This window comes from Pseudorasbora parva, chromosome 11 (genome assembly GCF_024679245.1).
Source record: "Pseudorasbora parva isolate DD20220531a chromosome 11, ASM2467924v1, whole genome shotgun sequence".
In the NCBI taxonomy this organism is placed as follows: domain Eukaryota; kingdom Metazoa; phylum Chordata; class Actinopteri; order Cypriniformes; family Gobionidae; genus Pseudorasbora; species Pseudorasbora parva.
Genome location: NC_090182.1, coordinates 18,654,447 through 18,670,978, shown reverse-complemented (window position 1 = coordinate 18,670,978; position 16,532 = coordinate 18,654,447). Strand labels below are relative to the sequence as shown.

The 16,532-nt window shown below is 40.4% G+C and overlaps 1 protein-coding gene and 1 long non-coding RNA gene across 3 annotated transcripts in view; one reads left to right on the top strand and one right to left on the bottom strand.

Moving 5' to 3' along the window:
* Positions 1-712: 712 nt before the first annotated feature.
* Positions 713-15,464, bottom strand: pcdh10b (protocadherin 10b). Of its 2 annotated transcripts, none has more exons than XM_067457319.1 (5): positions 12,061-15,464; positions 11,148-11,206; positions 10,792-10,898; positions 5,514-5,867; positions 713-1,991 (listed from the first exon to the last, which is right to left on the bottom strand). In XM_067457319.1, the coding sequence occupies exons 1-5, from the start codon at positions 14,605-14,607 to the stop codon at positions 1,972-1,974; spliced, it is 3,087 nt and encodes a 1,028-aa protein (XP_067313420.1). In that variant the 5' UTR covers positions 14,608-15,464; the 3' UTR covers positions 713-1,971. The 2 variants fall into 2 exon arrangements, with proteins under 2 accessions (XP_067313420.1, XP_067313421.1); XM_067457320.1 differs by having other exon boundaries at positions 5,710-5,867; positions 12,061-15,462.
* The window catches only part of LOC137092832 (uncharacterized), a 272,819-nt gene continuing 270,833 nt past the window's right edge, over positions 14,547-16,532 (top strand). Inside the window, exon 1 of the long non-coding RNA XR_010908348.1 lies at positions 14,547-14,683. This is a non-coding gene — a long non-coding RNA (uncharacterized lncRNA). The remainder of the gene's footprint in view (positions 14,684-16,532) is intronic.

The window sequence follows — 16,532 nt, the reverse complement described above, 5'->3', positions numbered from 1 at the left end:
TTCATCTTTGAGTGACTTTAAAAGTTGCTCCAAAGCACATCTCAGGGAAATGTATGACTTGTTTGGGGAATTGTAAGTCATTTATTTTATTTCTTTAATTATTCTTATTATAGCCCAGCGATTTTTGTATTTAGGTCCCCCGTCAGCTCTACCGTTCAGATATTAAAGCCTGCGGTTTGTGAAAGAGATTAATGTGAGTGGAGGTCAAACATAATGGAGTCAATTTTAGGGAAAATGAGATATGATCACATTGCTTTTGTCCTTTGTTTCGTGCTGCATTAAGTTTAGTTCTGTGCGACTGGCTTTGAATTAAACTTGCTGGAAGATATGTGTATGTGTGTGTATATATATTTTTTTCTTTTCTTTTTGCAAATAAAACGTCTTCATCCACATTTCCCTCCGATTTTGTACAAAACCGTTTTTGAACACAGACGTCAATGTTAATAAAACCTAAATAGCATTTGTTTTGAACAAACACGTTGCTCTAAATGCTCATTTGAGTGGCCGCATCCATGTGTGCAAAAATAGACTTTAAGATGTCCTGAGCTAAACAAAGTCAGACAGCTGAGCCCGGTCTTCTATTACATATTTCATTGGAAACTAATGTTTTGTGTAGTATTTGATTTGTGAAGGAATACGGCTTAATTATTGAACCGCCTGCTTGTATTAGTTCAGCTTAAGTTGTCTTAAAATAAAACACAGGAGTCTAAAATGAAAGTATACATTTTTCGGTTTATTTGTCACCTCCTGGTATTAGGGTGTTTGTGTGCATATGCATGTAAATATCAGTGTGTGTGTGTGTGTGTGTGTGTGTGTGTGTGTTTGCTTTGCACTCTGTGCACCTTTTGTATTTGGCCTTGGGTTTTCATCTCAATCTATTTGGCTACAGTAATACACAACTGCCATGTATTCAAATCTAGAATAGTACGCCCCTTTTTATTTATAGACATGAATCTCAATATCCAAAAGTGAAAAAAATGGATGAAAAGTTTGGAGATAAGGCTTTCTGTCACGTTAAGAACCCCTGTAAAGTGGATTAGCGATGCTAACTGCTCCCTTGAGGAGCATTACACACTACACTTGAAAAACCGGCGCAAATGAAGACTGCACTTTCAGAAAAAGTATATATAGATAGATTTATAGATATAGATTTATATTTATTTTGAAGTTTAAAAGAGTACAGTTAAGACTTCTCACACGTGATATAACCTACGTATTGTCTGAGAGAGTAAGATTTAGGCCACTGCTGTCCCGCTCACAACGTTAAACACTTAACCCTGACGGAAAAAAATATCCCTCTGTGGAATCCGTAGCTTTTTTTTTTCTTTTGACAAAGAGTTGGAATAGATTTAGGGAAAACACCTGATCACACACACACAGCCGCACACAGAATATAAAAACAGTCATGTCTAAAAGAACAATATTGCATTTGTAATGCACAAATGAATTTCCTGTACAATTGGCTTTTCAGTGGTGTGTGTGTACATAAACGACTAAAGGGCTCAGTGAATATATCTCAATTTTTGTCGTTGGTGGTTCTCGTCATCGTTTACATAGTTTCTTTTTTTTGTCTTGTTTTTTTTTTTTTTTTTTGTCTTGTTTTTGTCCTTTTTTACGATGTACAGTAGTGCTGTAAACAGGCACACGCAGAAGCCAAAAGGAATAATCATCCTCTTGTTTCTCTCCTTGTCTTCCTATCCTCCATGTATTTTAACGGTCTAGTTTTGTCCTCCGTCTCAGTCCTGCTGAGAAGCGCATTATGTCCAGCCGCTCGGCCTTGCATCTAGCTCTGTGAGTCCGACTCTTTCATCAAGTTTGTTGAGGTCCCGAAGGCTCCGGAAGCCTTCGGGAACGCACGATCATCTGACGCCTCTGGAAATAGAGTCTGAAAACTTGATGCTCTTCGCATTTCCATCAGTTTCACTGATTGTGCAAAATCACGCCGTCTCTGGTATGTCCACCCGGAAAGAACTAGCATATCCTTTTCCGCGCTAAAAAGGGAAAGAGAAAGAACACTTATTAAAGATGATTTTCAGACAGCAACATGCATGTGGTGCTAAGCTATTAAAAGACCAATGTTTGGTACGTACAGAAGCAGAGCTTTGATGAGGACCTATAAGCCTACAATCATAAACTATTTCCTCAAAGTTAAATGCGCCACCCACACAGCCTCGGAGCGCTCATTCCGAGACAGAAGTCTGAAGGCTTCAACACAACAAGAGCAGTCAATAATATCTCAATCAATCCCACTACCTCCTTCATCCCCTCTAAAACAACAAACAGTGGTAGGCAGTCTAAACCTTATAAACTCCGGCCTTTTGAGAGTGTCTGTTGATGTTTGGCATGACTAGTCAAACGTTGCCTCAATAAATATACTGCCTGTGTACAAAACAATAGGGAGTTCTGCCTACCTTTTATCTGTTTTTTTTTTTTTTTTTTTTTTTTTTACAATTTCATTTTAAGGATTGTCAATCTCTGTTGTGTCTTTGCCTATGGTCAGATATCTGAGAATTCTTTTATCACATTAAAACCCCACAACTAGACGCCAAAAGGGTGGCCACAGAGAGCTCAATGCACTGCAATTGAAGTAAACATGCAAATAAAACAAAATAAAATAAAATAAAAACCTGTAAATTAAGAAATCATCCTTATCGCTTTGACAACACATGTGCTTCAAATACTCACAATGCAACCGAATACCAAGTTCAGCGCTTGGCAACTGAAAGAAAAAAAAAGAAAGAAAGAAAAAAAAAAAGCATACAAAGAGAACCCCCCAAAGAGAACAAAGAGAAAAAAAGTACATTTTCTTGAGTACTGTACTTAAGTACACTTTTTGAGTATCTGTACTTTACTTGAGTATAATTTTTTTCTGAAAACTTATGACTTTAATTTCACTACATTTGAAAGACTAATATCGTACTTTTTACTCCACTACATTTCTATCAAGTTCCTCAAAGTCGAAAAGTTGTTTCTGTAGCAGCTTTGAAAGGTGTAGTGAAGTTCAATGATTTACCAGCATTTTCTTTAAAGGACAGCTCCGGTGAGAAATGACCCTAGGGGTAATTAACAGATGGTTACCGAGTAGATCGTTCTCTGGGATCCGTTTTCATGAAAATCGAATGTTAAGAGTTTTATCTCTAAAAACAGTATATAATTACTTTATATCGCTAGTCTATGGGGTACGGGGGAGTAAAATTAAATTGCTAGTTAATACCACTAACAAGGCTCAAAATAGCCTCACACTAACACGGTAGCATAATGAGGGTCCCTACATGCAAACCGAAGCATTGAGAACTTTGTAAGTGTACAAACAGTTTAATAAGAAGATACTTTCTAAACACAGTGTATTACCCGTTCACGGACAGCAGCCATCTTGGAAAACAGTCTCGACGAATCGATCCACAAGTGCTGTTCTAAGTGAGCTGGTCGATAGGAATTATGTTTGTGAAATGTAATAACATGGACATTTTTATTTTTATTTATTTGTTTTTTCTGTTGCGCTCAGTGTTTTCTTCCGGAAACAACGGACCAATATGAGATTCCAAGTCACAGTTCGTCACTTAGCAGAGCGCTCGTGGATCGATTCGTCGAGACGAATCAAGATGGCTGCTGTCCGTAAACGCATAATGCACTGTGTTTATAAAGTATCTTCTTATTAAACTGTTTGTACACTTAAAAAGTTCTCAATGCTTCGGTTTGCATGTAGGGACCCTCATTATGCTACTGTGTTAGTGTGAGGCTATTTTGAGCCTTGTTAGTGGTATTAACTAGCGATTTAATTTCACTACCCTGTGCCCTATAGACTAGTGTTATAAGCTAATCTGTTTTTAGAGATAAAACACTTTACATTAGATTTCCATGAAAATGCATCCCAGAGAACGATATACTCTGTAACCATCTGTTAATTAAACCTAGGTTCATTTCTCACCGGAGCTGTCCTTTAACACTGATTCATAGTTTATAGCAAAATGGCAGAAGACGGATGTCAAAATGTTAATTTTGGCAAGTATTTGCATAAACAAAGTTGATTATGTCTTAAGTAAAGGTAAATATTTGGAGAATATCAGATGTGTTTTAGTGTATTGAATATGTGCATTCGGCCTTAAAGTGACAGCAGCTTTGTAAAGAGCTTGGTAACTTTTATACAAGTATTGAAATTAATTTAAGTTAGTTGTATGCTAGTATGTCGGATGGAGCATCACTGACTGGCTTAAACTATGATGGCATAATGTGCATTTATACAACAATAATACAATAATGTGCTGACATAAAAAAGGACATTTACTTTGGATACTTAAGTACTTTTTAAACAAAATACTTTTGTACTTTTACTTAAGTAAAAATCTGTTTTTTACAACTTTTACTTGTAACGGAGTAATATTTGACCAGTAGTACTTTTACTTAAGTAATATAGTTGTGTACTTTGTCCACCTCTGCAGTTTTGACCACACGTGCTGCAAATACTCGGGCTAGCAAATACAGAAACATGCCACAAATAGCACAGACCACAACGGAAATATTTCAAGGGGACCCCGACAAGTGACGTGTATTGTTCTACTCGTCATTAGTGTCAATAGCAGGTCTACATCGACAAAATGAGTGTTTTTTTTTTTTTTTTTCATCCTGATCGTTTGAGTGTTGAGTATTTCAGTGTGTTTCTGTGTTTGGTCGGGTCATGAGTACTGGCAGAAAATGTGCTGTCAAACTAATGAAGATGTTTTTTTTTGTTTGTTTTTTTTTGTTTTCTTCTCTCAGCCACCATACATCAGGATTTCTGGAAATCCCTGCGTTTTCAAGCACTGAGCAATTTAATAGTACAATGTCTTGTTTCAAAGCATGTGCAATGTTGACAAAACACATTTAGCAGGGTTGTGAACCATTCTGAATTTTAATTAGAATGTAAGAAAGTAAAAAGTAAAACAAAGCTTTGCATTGACCTCTTTCAAAAGTCTTGAAGATAGCCTAAGGATAGACTGAATCTTCCTGTAGGGTGTGGCCAATTTGATGAATTATAAAGAGTTCATTCTTCAAATCACAACCCTGGTAACATTTCTTTGAATCGGACACTCTTAAAAATAAAGGTTCTTCAAAGCTTGAGTCAAGCTTTTGCAAGTTTTTGCTAACGGTTCTTGGTGCTACAGTAGAGGTTCTTAAGATCAGCATATTGATTCCTCCATTTAAAACATGCAGCCCTCAAGGGGCCTTTAAAGCACCAGTAGATGGTTTTCTAAAGAACTAAGAGATAAAACGATCTTTGAGGAAGTTAAAAAGACTTTATGTTCTCTCCTACACTTTTTTTCTTCTATTGGATCCTTTATTTTTAAGAGTGTGCACCAGGAAACAGTAGATGAAGAGCAGATGAAGGATGGGGAGATGTTGATGGGTGAAGGAGAGCAGAAGTGTGAGGGCTTAGAGGAGAATTCAGCAGCACTTCACGCTAGAGGCCTTGAATTTGGAACGTTTTTCAGGTCAGATCAAGAGAGAGGAAAGAGCTCTCTCTTTGAGATACTCACAGAGACAGGCGGCTTTGTAAGGCATGCGCGAGTTACACATAAGTGCATCGAACTCTTTCCTCTCTAGCGTGGAAGCATTGAGGTGGTGTTGATGGTGTTGATGTTGGTGTTGGTGCATCTGGTTGGGGTGGTGTGGCGTCTCTTTGCCAAAGGTTGAGAATGACTGATCACCCGTCAACGTCTCGCCCTCAAATACCTCGGAGTCGGGCACGGAGTCCATGCCCGGCACGTGCAGGTTGCTGCGGTAATCGGCGCCCTGTCGTGCGTCGGTGGGTACGAAGCTTGGCATCCAGCAGCGATCTGAGTGGCCGAGGGCTTTGCACTCCTCTGTGCAGTTGGAGAACAGGTCTGCTCCTATGAGAGAAAACAGAGAGATGGGTTAGCTTGTGTTTAATTGTCCACGTGGGTGGATGAGAGCGAGAATATGCTCCCAATTGCACTGGAGGCATGTAAGTCCATTAAAACAAGACAAACAAACATAAATAAACACAATAAACGCAATGTCTCCTCTTAGATAAAAGACCAAACCGCCATATTCCGCATTAATTCAACCAATCAAAAGTTATCCAGCATCTGTTTTTAGACTTAATCAAGCATTATAAATATGTAAATCCAGATGAAATGTCATTCACTTTGAAAACATTAAATGCTGTAGGCATGAAATGTCTTTGGCACTTAATGCACTAATCATGAAAAGATTGCATGGCGCTCCCCCCACCCCCCCTTTGTGACTTTTAAATTACAAATTACCCTGATCAAAGCATGTGTGGAGAACATACACACAGCAAGTGAATGAAGTCAATGCTGTAATCTCCTCTTGAGGTCTCTCTTTCCACTTCTCTCTCTCTGTTTGACATCAAAGGTAAACTCTCCGAGACACCAATGCAGATAAACCCGATCCTCTGTTCTCTTTCCTTCTCTTCCGCCCAGCTACGAGATGAAGGGATATCTTATAAAGGTTACAACCCCCCTTTTACTCTTTTGTCTCTGTCTCGTCGTCTCAATTAAAAGAACAAAAAGAATGAGTGACACAATAAGAGATTGCGTCACCTTAAAAAAAAAAAACAAAAAAAAACATAACACTTCAATGGGTGCAAACAACGATACAGTGAAATATTAAAATGAATAAATAAATAAATATTTTGATTTATTTGCTTAAACTAATTAAATATGTCCTGAAAGGCCTTAAAAGCTAAGCTACGCCCCCAATATTAGGCACGCTGAGCCTCTTTGAAAATGTATTTTGATTAGCGGCACGCAATTCAAGCAGCCCGTGGCTAATATCCAGTGGCGAACAACCTCACAAATCAAAGCCAGGAGAAGCTAGTGCTACAAGAGTGTTACAGCTAAAGCCAGCGTGAGGAAAAAGATCCTGTTAGTTTGTGCGTGACGTTTGCATGATGCTTTCCCCCCCGCCAGCACCCCAGCAGGTGTAAGCCGTGTCGTTTTGACTGCGTGAAGAAGAGAGAGGTGAGCATTTTTAAATCCCCTTTCGCTCCTGTGTCTAAAAACCCCATGTCTAAAACAGTCAGTAATTACAGCTGGAGGATTAATGAAGTGCCATTTTCAAAGCAGCGCTAAGCAGAGATGTTGAAGGTATGGAGCAGAGTCAGTGGTTTGTGTGTGTGTGTGTGTGGGGGGGGTGTTCTTATAGCTAATCCTCAGACTAGCCCTTCAGACAGAAGACAGGTCAGCATACACAGACTTTGGGTTTCTGCTTTAAAAGAGGATTAAAGTCCTTTGGAGCTACATGCAAACAACCTACTTAGGCCTGGGCTTGGTAAGACTCTCCTAATTACAGACCCAAGCAGGACAGCCTTACAAGGCAACAAGTAGTTTAGATACTACAGATATCTGGAAGCGATCTATGACAATATTCAGGGGTCTCATTTTTATAAGAGACTGCGAACAAAGGTTCTTTGTGTATATATCTGACATACCAAGAAGGTGACAGTGCGGGAGAGAGAGGGTTTGATATTTAGAGAGTGTGAGATAAGACACTTCCTCATTGTGTAATCACGGGGAGACATCTTGATATTTCCTGACATTTTCTGAAATTAATTGCTCTCCGCACTCATCCAGTGTCCTTTTTTTCAGTGGGGGAAAAATGGAAAAGTAATTATATTGTTGACTTGTGGTTCGATATTGCAAGAAAGAGTCAAACCTGGTGAAGATGCAATGCTCTGCATTCTCTGGTTGAAAAAAGACATGCTATTTTTATACCTGGTATTCATTTCCGTTTGAACTGATCCAGTGCTAGACACAAATTTGAATGGGATGCTTTGCCCACTTTGACCACACTTGGATTTTAATCAAAAAAATATTCACAAGTAAATCATCACCAACTGACCTCTCACTCATTTACAAGGGTTACCTTTGCAAGTTTAAGCAGGCACTACACTAAATTATTTAAGAATTCTCCTCAAGACATTAATGTAATGTAATACATTGTATTATATTATGGATTTAAAGTTTAAATATAAAAATAAATACACAACCATTCAAAAGTTTGGGGTTAGTAAGATATTTGAAAGAAATTAATTTACACATTACTACATCTACTTATTATCAACCCGATCCCACGGCAATTTGACATATTTTGCGAGGTGGCTAATTCGTACAAATTTGTAAGACCTAACGAATATGTTTTTATTTTTTTTGCTAAATCATATGTATTTGAGTTAGTTGATTTGTATGAAAACATATTCATAAATCCCTAGCCCCACACCTAAAACCTACCTTTCACTGCAGTATAGACTACAAATATTATATGTCATATCATATGTATGATTTGGTCGTGAGCTTGCATTGTAATAACAGTAAATTATGCAGTTACAAGTAACTAAACCAATCCCTGACCGTAAATCTAAGTACATGCAGTTAATTCATTACTTATCTGATGATGTGCAGTATAACTACACCCCCTTAAAATAGTATAACCAGATTTTTTTGGTTTGTTTTTAAAATTAGTAAAACCAAGGCTGCACGTATTCAATCAAAAGTACTTTACAGTGAAAATACAGCAATATCGTGAAATATTATACGACTATTATTATAGAAATGCATTTGATTATAATACATTTTCTGATGTATTATTGTGATGGCAAAGCTGAATTTTCAGCAATATTGCTCATGTCTTAAGTGTTACGTGATCCATCAGAAATCATTCTAATATGCTGACATGGAGCTTGAGAAACATTTATTATTATTATTATCAATGCCAAAAAAACTAAAAAAAAGTGTTGAGCCCAAAGAGTATATTTGGGAGAAATGGTGCTTCATTGTTTTTCCTTTTTATAAAATTACTATAAGACCTTGCCAGCTACACACAGACATAAGTGAATTATGTTAGTCACAAAATCAGAGACCCTTGTCTCAAAATCTGATCATAAGTGAGCACAGAAGATGCATATAAATACCACATAAAAATGAAACCAGACCTCTCAGAGCTGGATTTTAATACAGTGTTTAAACAAGATCTCTATGCTACATTTCATCAAAAAAATTGTTTTTTTTACGTGTTAAAGTTGTCTGAAACTTTACCTCACTTTTTTTTCTGCTATTCAACACTGCATTTAAAAGTGCGTGAGAGAGAAAGTGCGAATTATAGATTAAAGAAGATATATTACAATGGACTGTAAATGAAATGATCCATTGAAACATCTCCCTCTATATCTGCTCTGCTGCTTTCTGAGCAGAAGCCTTGCAACGCATTAGATCTGATAATAACCTTCATTTGCTAATTGGTATGCATCAGACTGAAAATAAATTACTGATCAGTGAGCTGTTTCTGAATTCAGAACATGACCTGCAGCCCAAACGAGGGACTCTGTTGCAACGTGGCAGATCCTCTGGATAAAAGAAATGAAACTGGAATGAAGTGATTCAGGTGTGTCATTGCATCAGAGAAGCTCTAAAGTGCTCCACTATGTATTACAGATGCATTTTTATGCACTAGAGAGAAATAAGCGATGCTTATCACAGCCTGTTTTTAATTTAGTTGAGATGACTAGATCGGGATGCCTCTACGTTGTGACACTCTAAGCGTTTGGATGACTAAAATTTCCTGTTTCAAAAAGCCAATGAAACAGCAGCTGGTTAAGAAACAAAATGTCTGAAATAGATTTGAAAGGATGAAGGCAGTTTCAACCGAATTCTCATTAAAATGAACAATGCACACTCCTGAACGCTCTCCAAGTCTGCATATCAAGCGGCGCTTTCAATTATCTTAATTAAAGAAGATAGTATGGAGCAAAACAAATAGTTTTTAGTGGGGACAACATGCTTGCAAATGGGCGATTTGTTGATTTTTTTTATTTATAGAGCTGTATCTTAAAATGAAAGCGTTCTTTGATGGCCCGCGACAACAAAGGCAGATGGGCCTGCTGACCTTGTATGGAAAAAAGTCTTGATTTTAATCTAATGGTTAACTGAGCAAAAATAGGCTAAATGAGAGCTGAAGCAGTCCAGCCACAGCATATGGTGCTCTGGAATAACAGCAGAGGACATATGCTCAACCAAAGAGAAATTAATGATAATAAGATGCAACTTTTGGTTGTATTCATTTGTGTCCGACTATGTCATAATTACATTATGCAGTCAACTTCACGATGCACTTCAAACGAGGTGTAATTTAGCAACAAAGCAACACATTTCACACATGTAGTATTAGGAAGGTGTGAAAAAAGTAGTGTCCTCCATCAGTGGAATGCGGGCAGAGGAATTGTGGTGGAAGGGTGAGAGGGGTGAAGAGGAGTTTGGGGGGAGGGGAGCGAGGGGAGGGGGTCGCGCACAGTCAATGAATCGCTTGTTTGTTTGCTGCTCAACCTATTTGGTCCCGTTCCCACAGAGTCGATGACAGACTGCCTGGACTGATCTAAATTCCATCATGTCTTTAGAGACGTGGGTGAAAGGGAGATAGCACCACTGAAGTAAATCCTTATTATCAGGAAGAATTCAAAAACAATTGGATTATATTCTCCACAAAGGCCGTTGTTCCCAAAGCATGCTTACGCATCCGTACTCAGAGGCTCGGTGGCCTAAAACATTTCTGCTAGGATTCGAGCAGCCTTGACATGCCTTGATCAGGGTTTTTGTTCTGATTGTGAGTGGATGAAACACAACCAAGCTATGTAAAATGAACCAACATATCTATCTCGACGGTTTAACCAACAGTTTATTAAAGCCACTTCTCTACATGCTCAGCCTCAATAGCAGCTCTGCTATTAATCAATAGCAAAACGACAGAAAAATTTGAAATTGATTCACATGAACGTACCAGAGGAATGTCCGCGATGCATGGCGTCATGGTCACTGTCTCCCTGCTCACTGTCTCCATGACCGCTGTCTTTTGAGCTCACGATATCTGCCTCCTGGAATGCAGAGCTGAGGGAGGAGAGAAGGTTTGAGTTGACCGCTATGCCACACGACTCTTATATAACAACAATTTTACTGCTCAGCCTTGAAATAGTTTCAGTCTGTCTCATATGAATAGGCTGGTTTGAAATGTTTAAAGACATTATCATATTTATTTACTTATATCATATTAATAAATACAATTAAAAATATATATATGAAAGAAAGTACTTCCATAAATTAGGAAGGAAAATAAGGTCAGTTAAGTTAAGTGCTTACCTGTTAACACGCCTTGGTCGGTCCACCAAATAACTGAGCTCTGCTCTCTGGTGTTTTGTCTGCAAGAGAATTGTCTATTAATACAGGCCCAATAAAAAGGCATATTAGTAGTGATAATAATATGAATATGAATGCAGTATTATAAATAAATAATACAGGTCAGAATTCAAGCTTTGCTCACTGAGGGCATTGCAGGGACTTTATGGGCAGTCAAAATCATTAGGTTCTGCTGCTATTCAGCAGAATTCAACCATAGACGGATCTTTGTTCTTGTGAGGCTCGGCAACACCGTGACTAGCATATCTAATGCCCTATAGCCCGGAGAGCTTTTCACAAACATGCAAATCTATCAGTTCAGTGACTCACTATGTTTACACTCTAACATGGGTAATTGCACAGTATAGGCCACACACATATAATAATATTATATATATATATATATATATATATATATATATATATATATATATATATATATATATATATATATATATATATTGTTAGAGTCACTCTGCAAGCAACCAGTTATCAACCTGTTTGTTTTCAGGGCTCACTGTCCTGACTAGGGAAATCATTTTGTTTTATTTTATTTTAATTCACTGAATGTGCATTTAATTTGAAATGTCAAATGTGAACTAGCATACACATCCACACAATGTAGTTTATACGTAGAATATGTCTGTAGATATACTGTATATTTAAATAAAACATCTAGATTTGTTTTCTTAGTGCCACTAATCAAACACACACACGCACACACACACACACACACACACACACACACACATATATATATATATATATATATATATATATATATATATATATATATATATATATATATATATATATATATCATTAAAATAATACTAATAATGTTTGGCAGGTAAGTATATTCAGTAAGTGCTTGTACCTCACTGGAGAGCAGGCTGCCGTTGGATATGATGTCCGGCTGCTGCTGGTCTGTATAGCCGGTTACTAGTGCTCCGCACGGGTTGTGCTCGGTGTCGTTGCTGCGCGACGGGCTGCAGGCCTTCAGAAACATGAGATCTGTTTTGGCCGATTCCGGAGTCAGGCAGACCTGATAACAGTAGTTCTGACTTTGATGTAGTGAGCCGAAGCTCCCTGACTCCTCCACGGGCACCTGTGCGGCGCTCGCCACGCTCACGTTGGCTGTGTTGGTGCTCTGAACCAGCATGATGTCTGATTTGCTCAGTTTCTTCTTTTTCCGGGCAGCCCGGGCCTGACGACCGCAGCAGCCGCCTGACCCGCACGACCCGCAGCCCACCAGGCAGCAGCAGTCGCTCGCCAGGCAGGTGCTGTAGATGTTCAGCTTTTTCTCCTTCTGACAGCGCACGGCCAGCACAATCATAGCCAGGAGGAAGATGAATGAAACGGAGCCGAGCGCGATGATGAGGATGAGTGTCAGGTCCAGAGACGCCTCTTTGGCCTTGGCAGTACCGCGTTCTCCACTGTGGCCTTCCACGAGGCTGTCCACGAGTGTCACCTGAACCACTGCGCTGCATGACATGGGAGGCTGCCCGTGATCCCTTACTTCAATCAGCAGCTCATACAGCTGTTGCGGGTCTCGTTTGACTGACACCCGGCGGGCGGTGCGCAACTCCCCTGTGCGCCAGTCCATTCGGAACATCCCATTCTCGTTACCTCTCTGTATACTGTAGGACAAGCGCGCGTTCTCTCCATCATCTGCATCCATAGCGACAATGCGCGTTACTAGGTAGCCTGGCTCTGCAGAGCGCGGCAAAGGCTCCCGCGCAGTGCCATTTTTTCCAAGAGGTGCTATCACAGACGGCGCGTTATCGTTCTGATCTACTATAATGACGTTCACCGTGGCGTTGGACCACAGCTCGGGGCTGCCTGAGTCCCTCGCTTGAACCATGAAGCTAAAGTCTTTCAGTTGCTCATAATCAAAGGATCTGAGGGCGTACAAATACCCATTCTCCGAGTTGATGGACACATACGTGACCACAGACATACCCTGGATTTCACACTCCACTATGGAGTAAGTTATATAAGCATTCTGACCGACATCAGGGTCGACTGCACTGACAGCGTAGATGTAAGCACCGGGAACGTTGTTTTCAGTCACATACACATCATAAATGGGCTGCGTAAACGTGGGCGCGTTGTCGTTCTCGTCAGACACGTGAACTTTGATTGATTTGCTGGTCGCCAGAGATGGAATCCCTTTATCTCTCGCAACCACGGTGACCGTGTACGCCTCTACAGTCTCTCGGTTGAGTGGACCGTCGGTTACAATCGTGTAATAATTTCTGAAAGAGGTTTTGAGTTTAAAAGGAACATCTCCGAGAATCTCCACATGCGTCTGACCGTTGTCTTCAGAGTCTTTATCGGTGACGCTGAGCAGAGCGATGACGGTGCCCGTGGCTGCGTTTTCCTTCACTGACTCCGTTACGGTGCTGAAGATGATCTCTGGTGCGTTGTCGTTCACGTCCGTCACTTTGACCAAAACTTTACAGTGCGCAGGCACTGCATTAGGTCCCATGTCTTTCGCTTGAACGTAAATCTGATACAGACCGCTTTCCTCAAAGTCCACCTCACCTCTGACCTCTATACGGCCCGTTCTGGCATCGATATCGAACAGTTCCTTGACCCTGCTTGAAATGTGATTGCTGAACGAGTAAATTACCTCTCCGTTCGGGCCCTCGTCTGAGTCTGTCGCGTTAAGCTGGATGACGAGCGTGCCCACGGGCGCGTTCTCGGCCAGGTTGACCGAGTACACCGGCTGATCAAACACGGGGACGTTGTCGTTGGAGTCGAGCACCCTGACCACAAGCAGTGCTGTACCTGTCCGAGGAGGCTGGCCACCGTCTACAGCAGTGAGGACGTAACGGTGCATCGCCTGTTGTTCCCGATCAAGTGGCTTTTCCAAAACCAGCTCGGCGAATTTGTTGCCATCAGTCTGCGTTTGCACATCTAGGTAGAAATAGTTGTTGTTGGTAATGTCGTAAGTGCGCAATGCGTTACTACCGACATCCGGATCAAAGGCGCTCTCCAAAGGGAAGCGCGTACCCGGGGTCGCGCTCTCGGATATTTCCACGGTGATGTCTGTCTCCGGAAAGCTCGGCGGGTTGTCGTTGATGTCCACCACCTCTATCTCCACGCGAAAGAGCTCGAGTGGGTTCTCCAAGAACACCTCCAGGTGAAGCAAACAGCTGGCGCTCTGCTTACAGATGCGTTCCCGGTCGATTTTCTCGTTCACGAAAAGCACCCCGTTTTCCAAGTTTACTTCCAGGTACGGCGACCGCGAGCTGGGCACTACCTGAAAGCGGCGGGATGAAAGTTTTGTAAGGTCCAGTCCCAAATCCTCTGCTATATTCCCCACAAACGTGCCATGCTCCGCTTCCTCGGGCACAGAGTAACGTATCTGCGAAGCCACCCCATCCGCGAGACACAGCAGGAGCAAAAACACAAACATCTCCACTCAGGAAAGGACACTTGGAATATTTTATCTCCGTGGAGCACGCAGCAAAACCATCACCCTCTTCTCCAAGGTAAGGCGCGCGGGCGTTCGTAAGGCTTTGGTTGTATGGTAATATGTTTCCTTAAACAGGGCTGTCAGCCAAACACCATGCTGTCTGCGTGCTGGTTTACACAGGACCGATTTCCCAAGGCAATTTTCTCCACGAACAAGCTTTAGAGTCGCAGCGGATTTCTGGCACAAGTGAGCATTACAATATTAAACTGACACGTATATAAATAGATATCAGTTGGCGTGTGATAAAACACAACATCATAATCCACAGAGTTAATGCAACAAATGCATTTCATATTAGAGCTACAGTCTCTGATATCTGAAAGGTCCCAGTATATCTGGTGCGCTCCTGCGGGGTCCGCTGGCACAGTACTGAAGCATCAGCGCTTAGCTGTTCGCTTTTCCCGCAGCACCCTCCCCTCGCCAACCAATGGGAGCACCCGGCATCAGCAAAGCTGAGACTTTATTGGTTGTGTCCTACGTCAGTCAAGCCTCCTGGTGGCTCATAAACACGCCCCTGGACGGAGCTGCGGGATTTCTGGTCATACGGATTGAATGGATGATGAGTTCGTAAAAGAGTGATGTGAGGTGTGATGAAGTTGAAAAAAAATAATATAAAATCGGGATTATGCATAAAGTTAGTATGTATATGTGTTTAACTGGTGTATTACATTTAATACATGACTTTTTGTACTGTAACTTCATGTTTAAAATGTAGTACAATGAGTATTTTGTGGATTAATTGACCTTTAGTTGTCTACATCAATTCGTTGTTGATTTGTTTACAAGTTAAAAAAAAAAAATGTGAAAAGGGGGAAACCAACATATATGCATTTCACGTCACAACAAGTGCTTCCTTGAAGCTGTTTGTATTTCTCATTTTAGACGGAGAAGTTTATTTTTCATTATTGATTTTGTTTTTCACTAAAATATTTTACAGTTAGGCCTACTTTTGCATTCTCTATATAAGTATAAAATGCTTTTTATTGTATCGATTGCACACATCATATGCCTGGCAGATTCTCTAAGGATTGTCTTATAGCGTTCTCAGGTTTGGTTCCCAAGCGCGAGCCACATGCGCCTCCTAGCTGCCAAAACGAATCTGTTGCGCTGCTGTCAGTCACGCGACCGGGATTCCTCATGGCAGCTGCACAGAAATAAGAACTCGCTAAATGTCCAGCACTTGTATTTCACCTCTCTAATTAAATAAGATGCAGTTGTGCTCGCTGGATTAAATAATTAACCCGTTTAGACCAAGTGTCCATTCTAATGGGCATCACTTTTCCCTGCTGCTTTTTGTCATGAGCAAATATTAAAGGATTAGATGAAATACTGCAAAACAAAAAGGGCTATACCATTGCATTTTGATTAAAATTAATTTAATTACTTAAATGTTTATTATAATGGGCAGTGGGTCACAGCAAGCATACAAGATATTCTATAGTCTATAGGATTTAAAAAACTGTTAAATGTGATCTCAAATTACATCTAACAGATTTAGTCTAATCTTCGCCAAAATCGAGTTAGAATATCTTTATCGTCAGACAATGTTGGGCAGGAGTTTTTAAATGTATATTTTGTATTTAAAACCGTTTGCCTATCACACAACAACCAAAAGAGACTTTTGCAAGCGCGGTCGTTCTCTCTCTCTCTCTCTCTCTCTCTCTCTCTCTCTCTCTCTCTCTCTCTCTCTCTCTCTCTCTCTCTCTCTCTCTCTCTCTCTCTCTCTCTCTCTCTCTCTCTCTCTCTCTCTCCGTGAAATACAAATTAGTTTCTGAATGAGTAGAGTCGATTCCCTTGTGTTTCAAATCATAACTTTAGTGCATTAAGCTATATCCGTGCGTTGCCTTTACACTCTATCAAACTTT

What these genes read in the sequence shown, in the direction of transcription:
- pcdh10b (XM_067457319.1), bottom strand. Translation starts at nt 14,607, where the DNA reads ATGTTTGTGTTTTTGCTCCTGCTGTGTCTCGCGGATGGGGTGGCTTCG. An exon ending in GCAGCCTGCTCTCCAGTGAG is followed by an intron (nt 11,207 to 12,060) that starts GTACAAGCACTT and finishes ATTCTCTTGCAG; the next exon opens with ACAAAACACCAGAGAGCAGA. An exon ending in CGACCAAGGCGTGTTAACAG is followed by an intron (nt 10,899 to 11,147) that starts GTAAGCACTTAA and finishes CTCCTCCCTCAG; the next exon opens with CTCTGCATTCCAGGAGGCAG.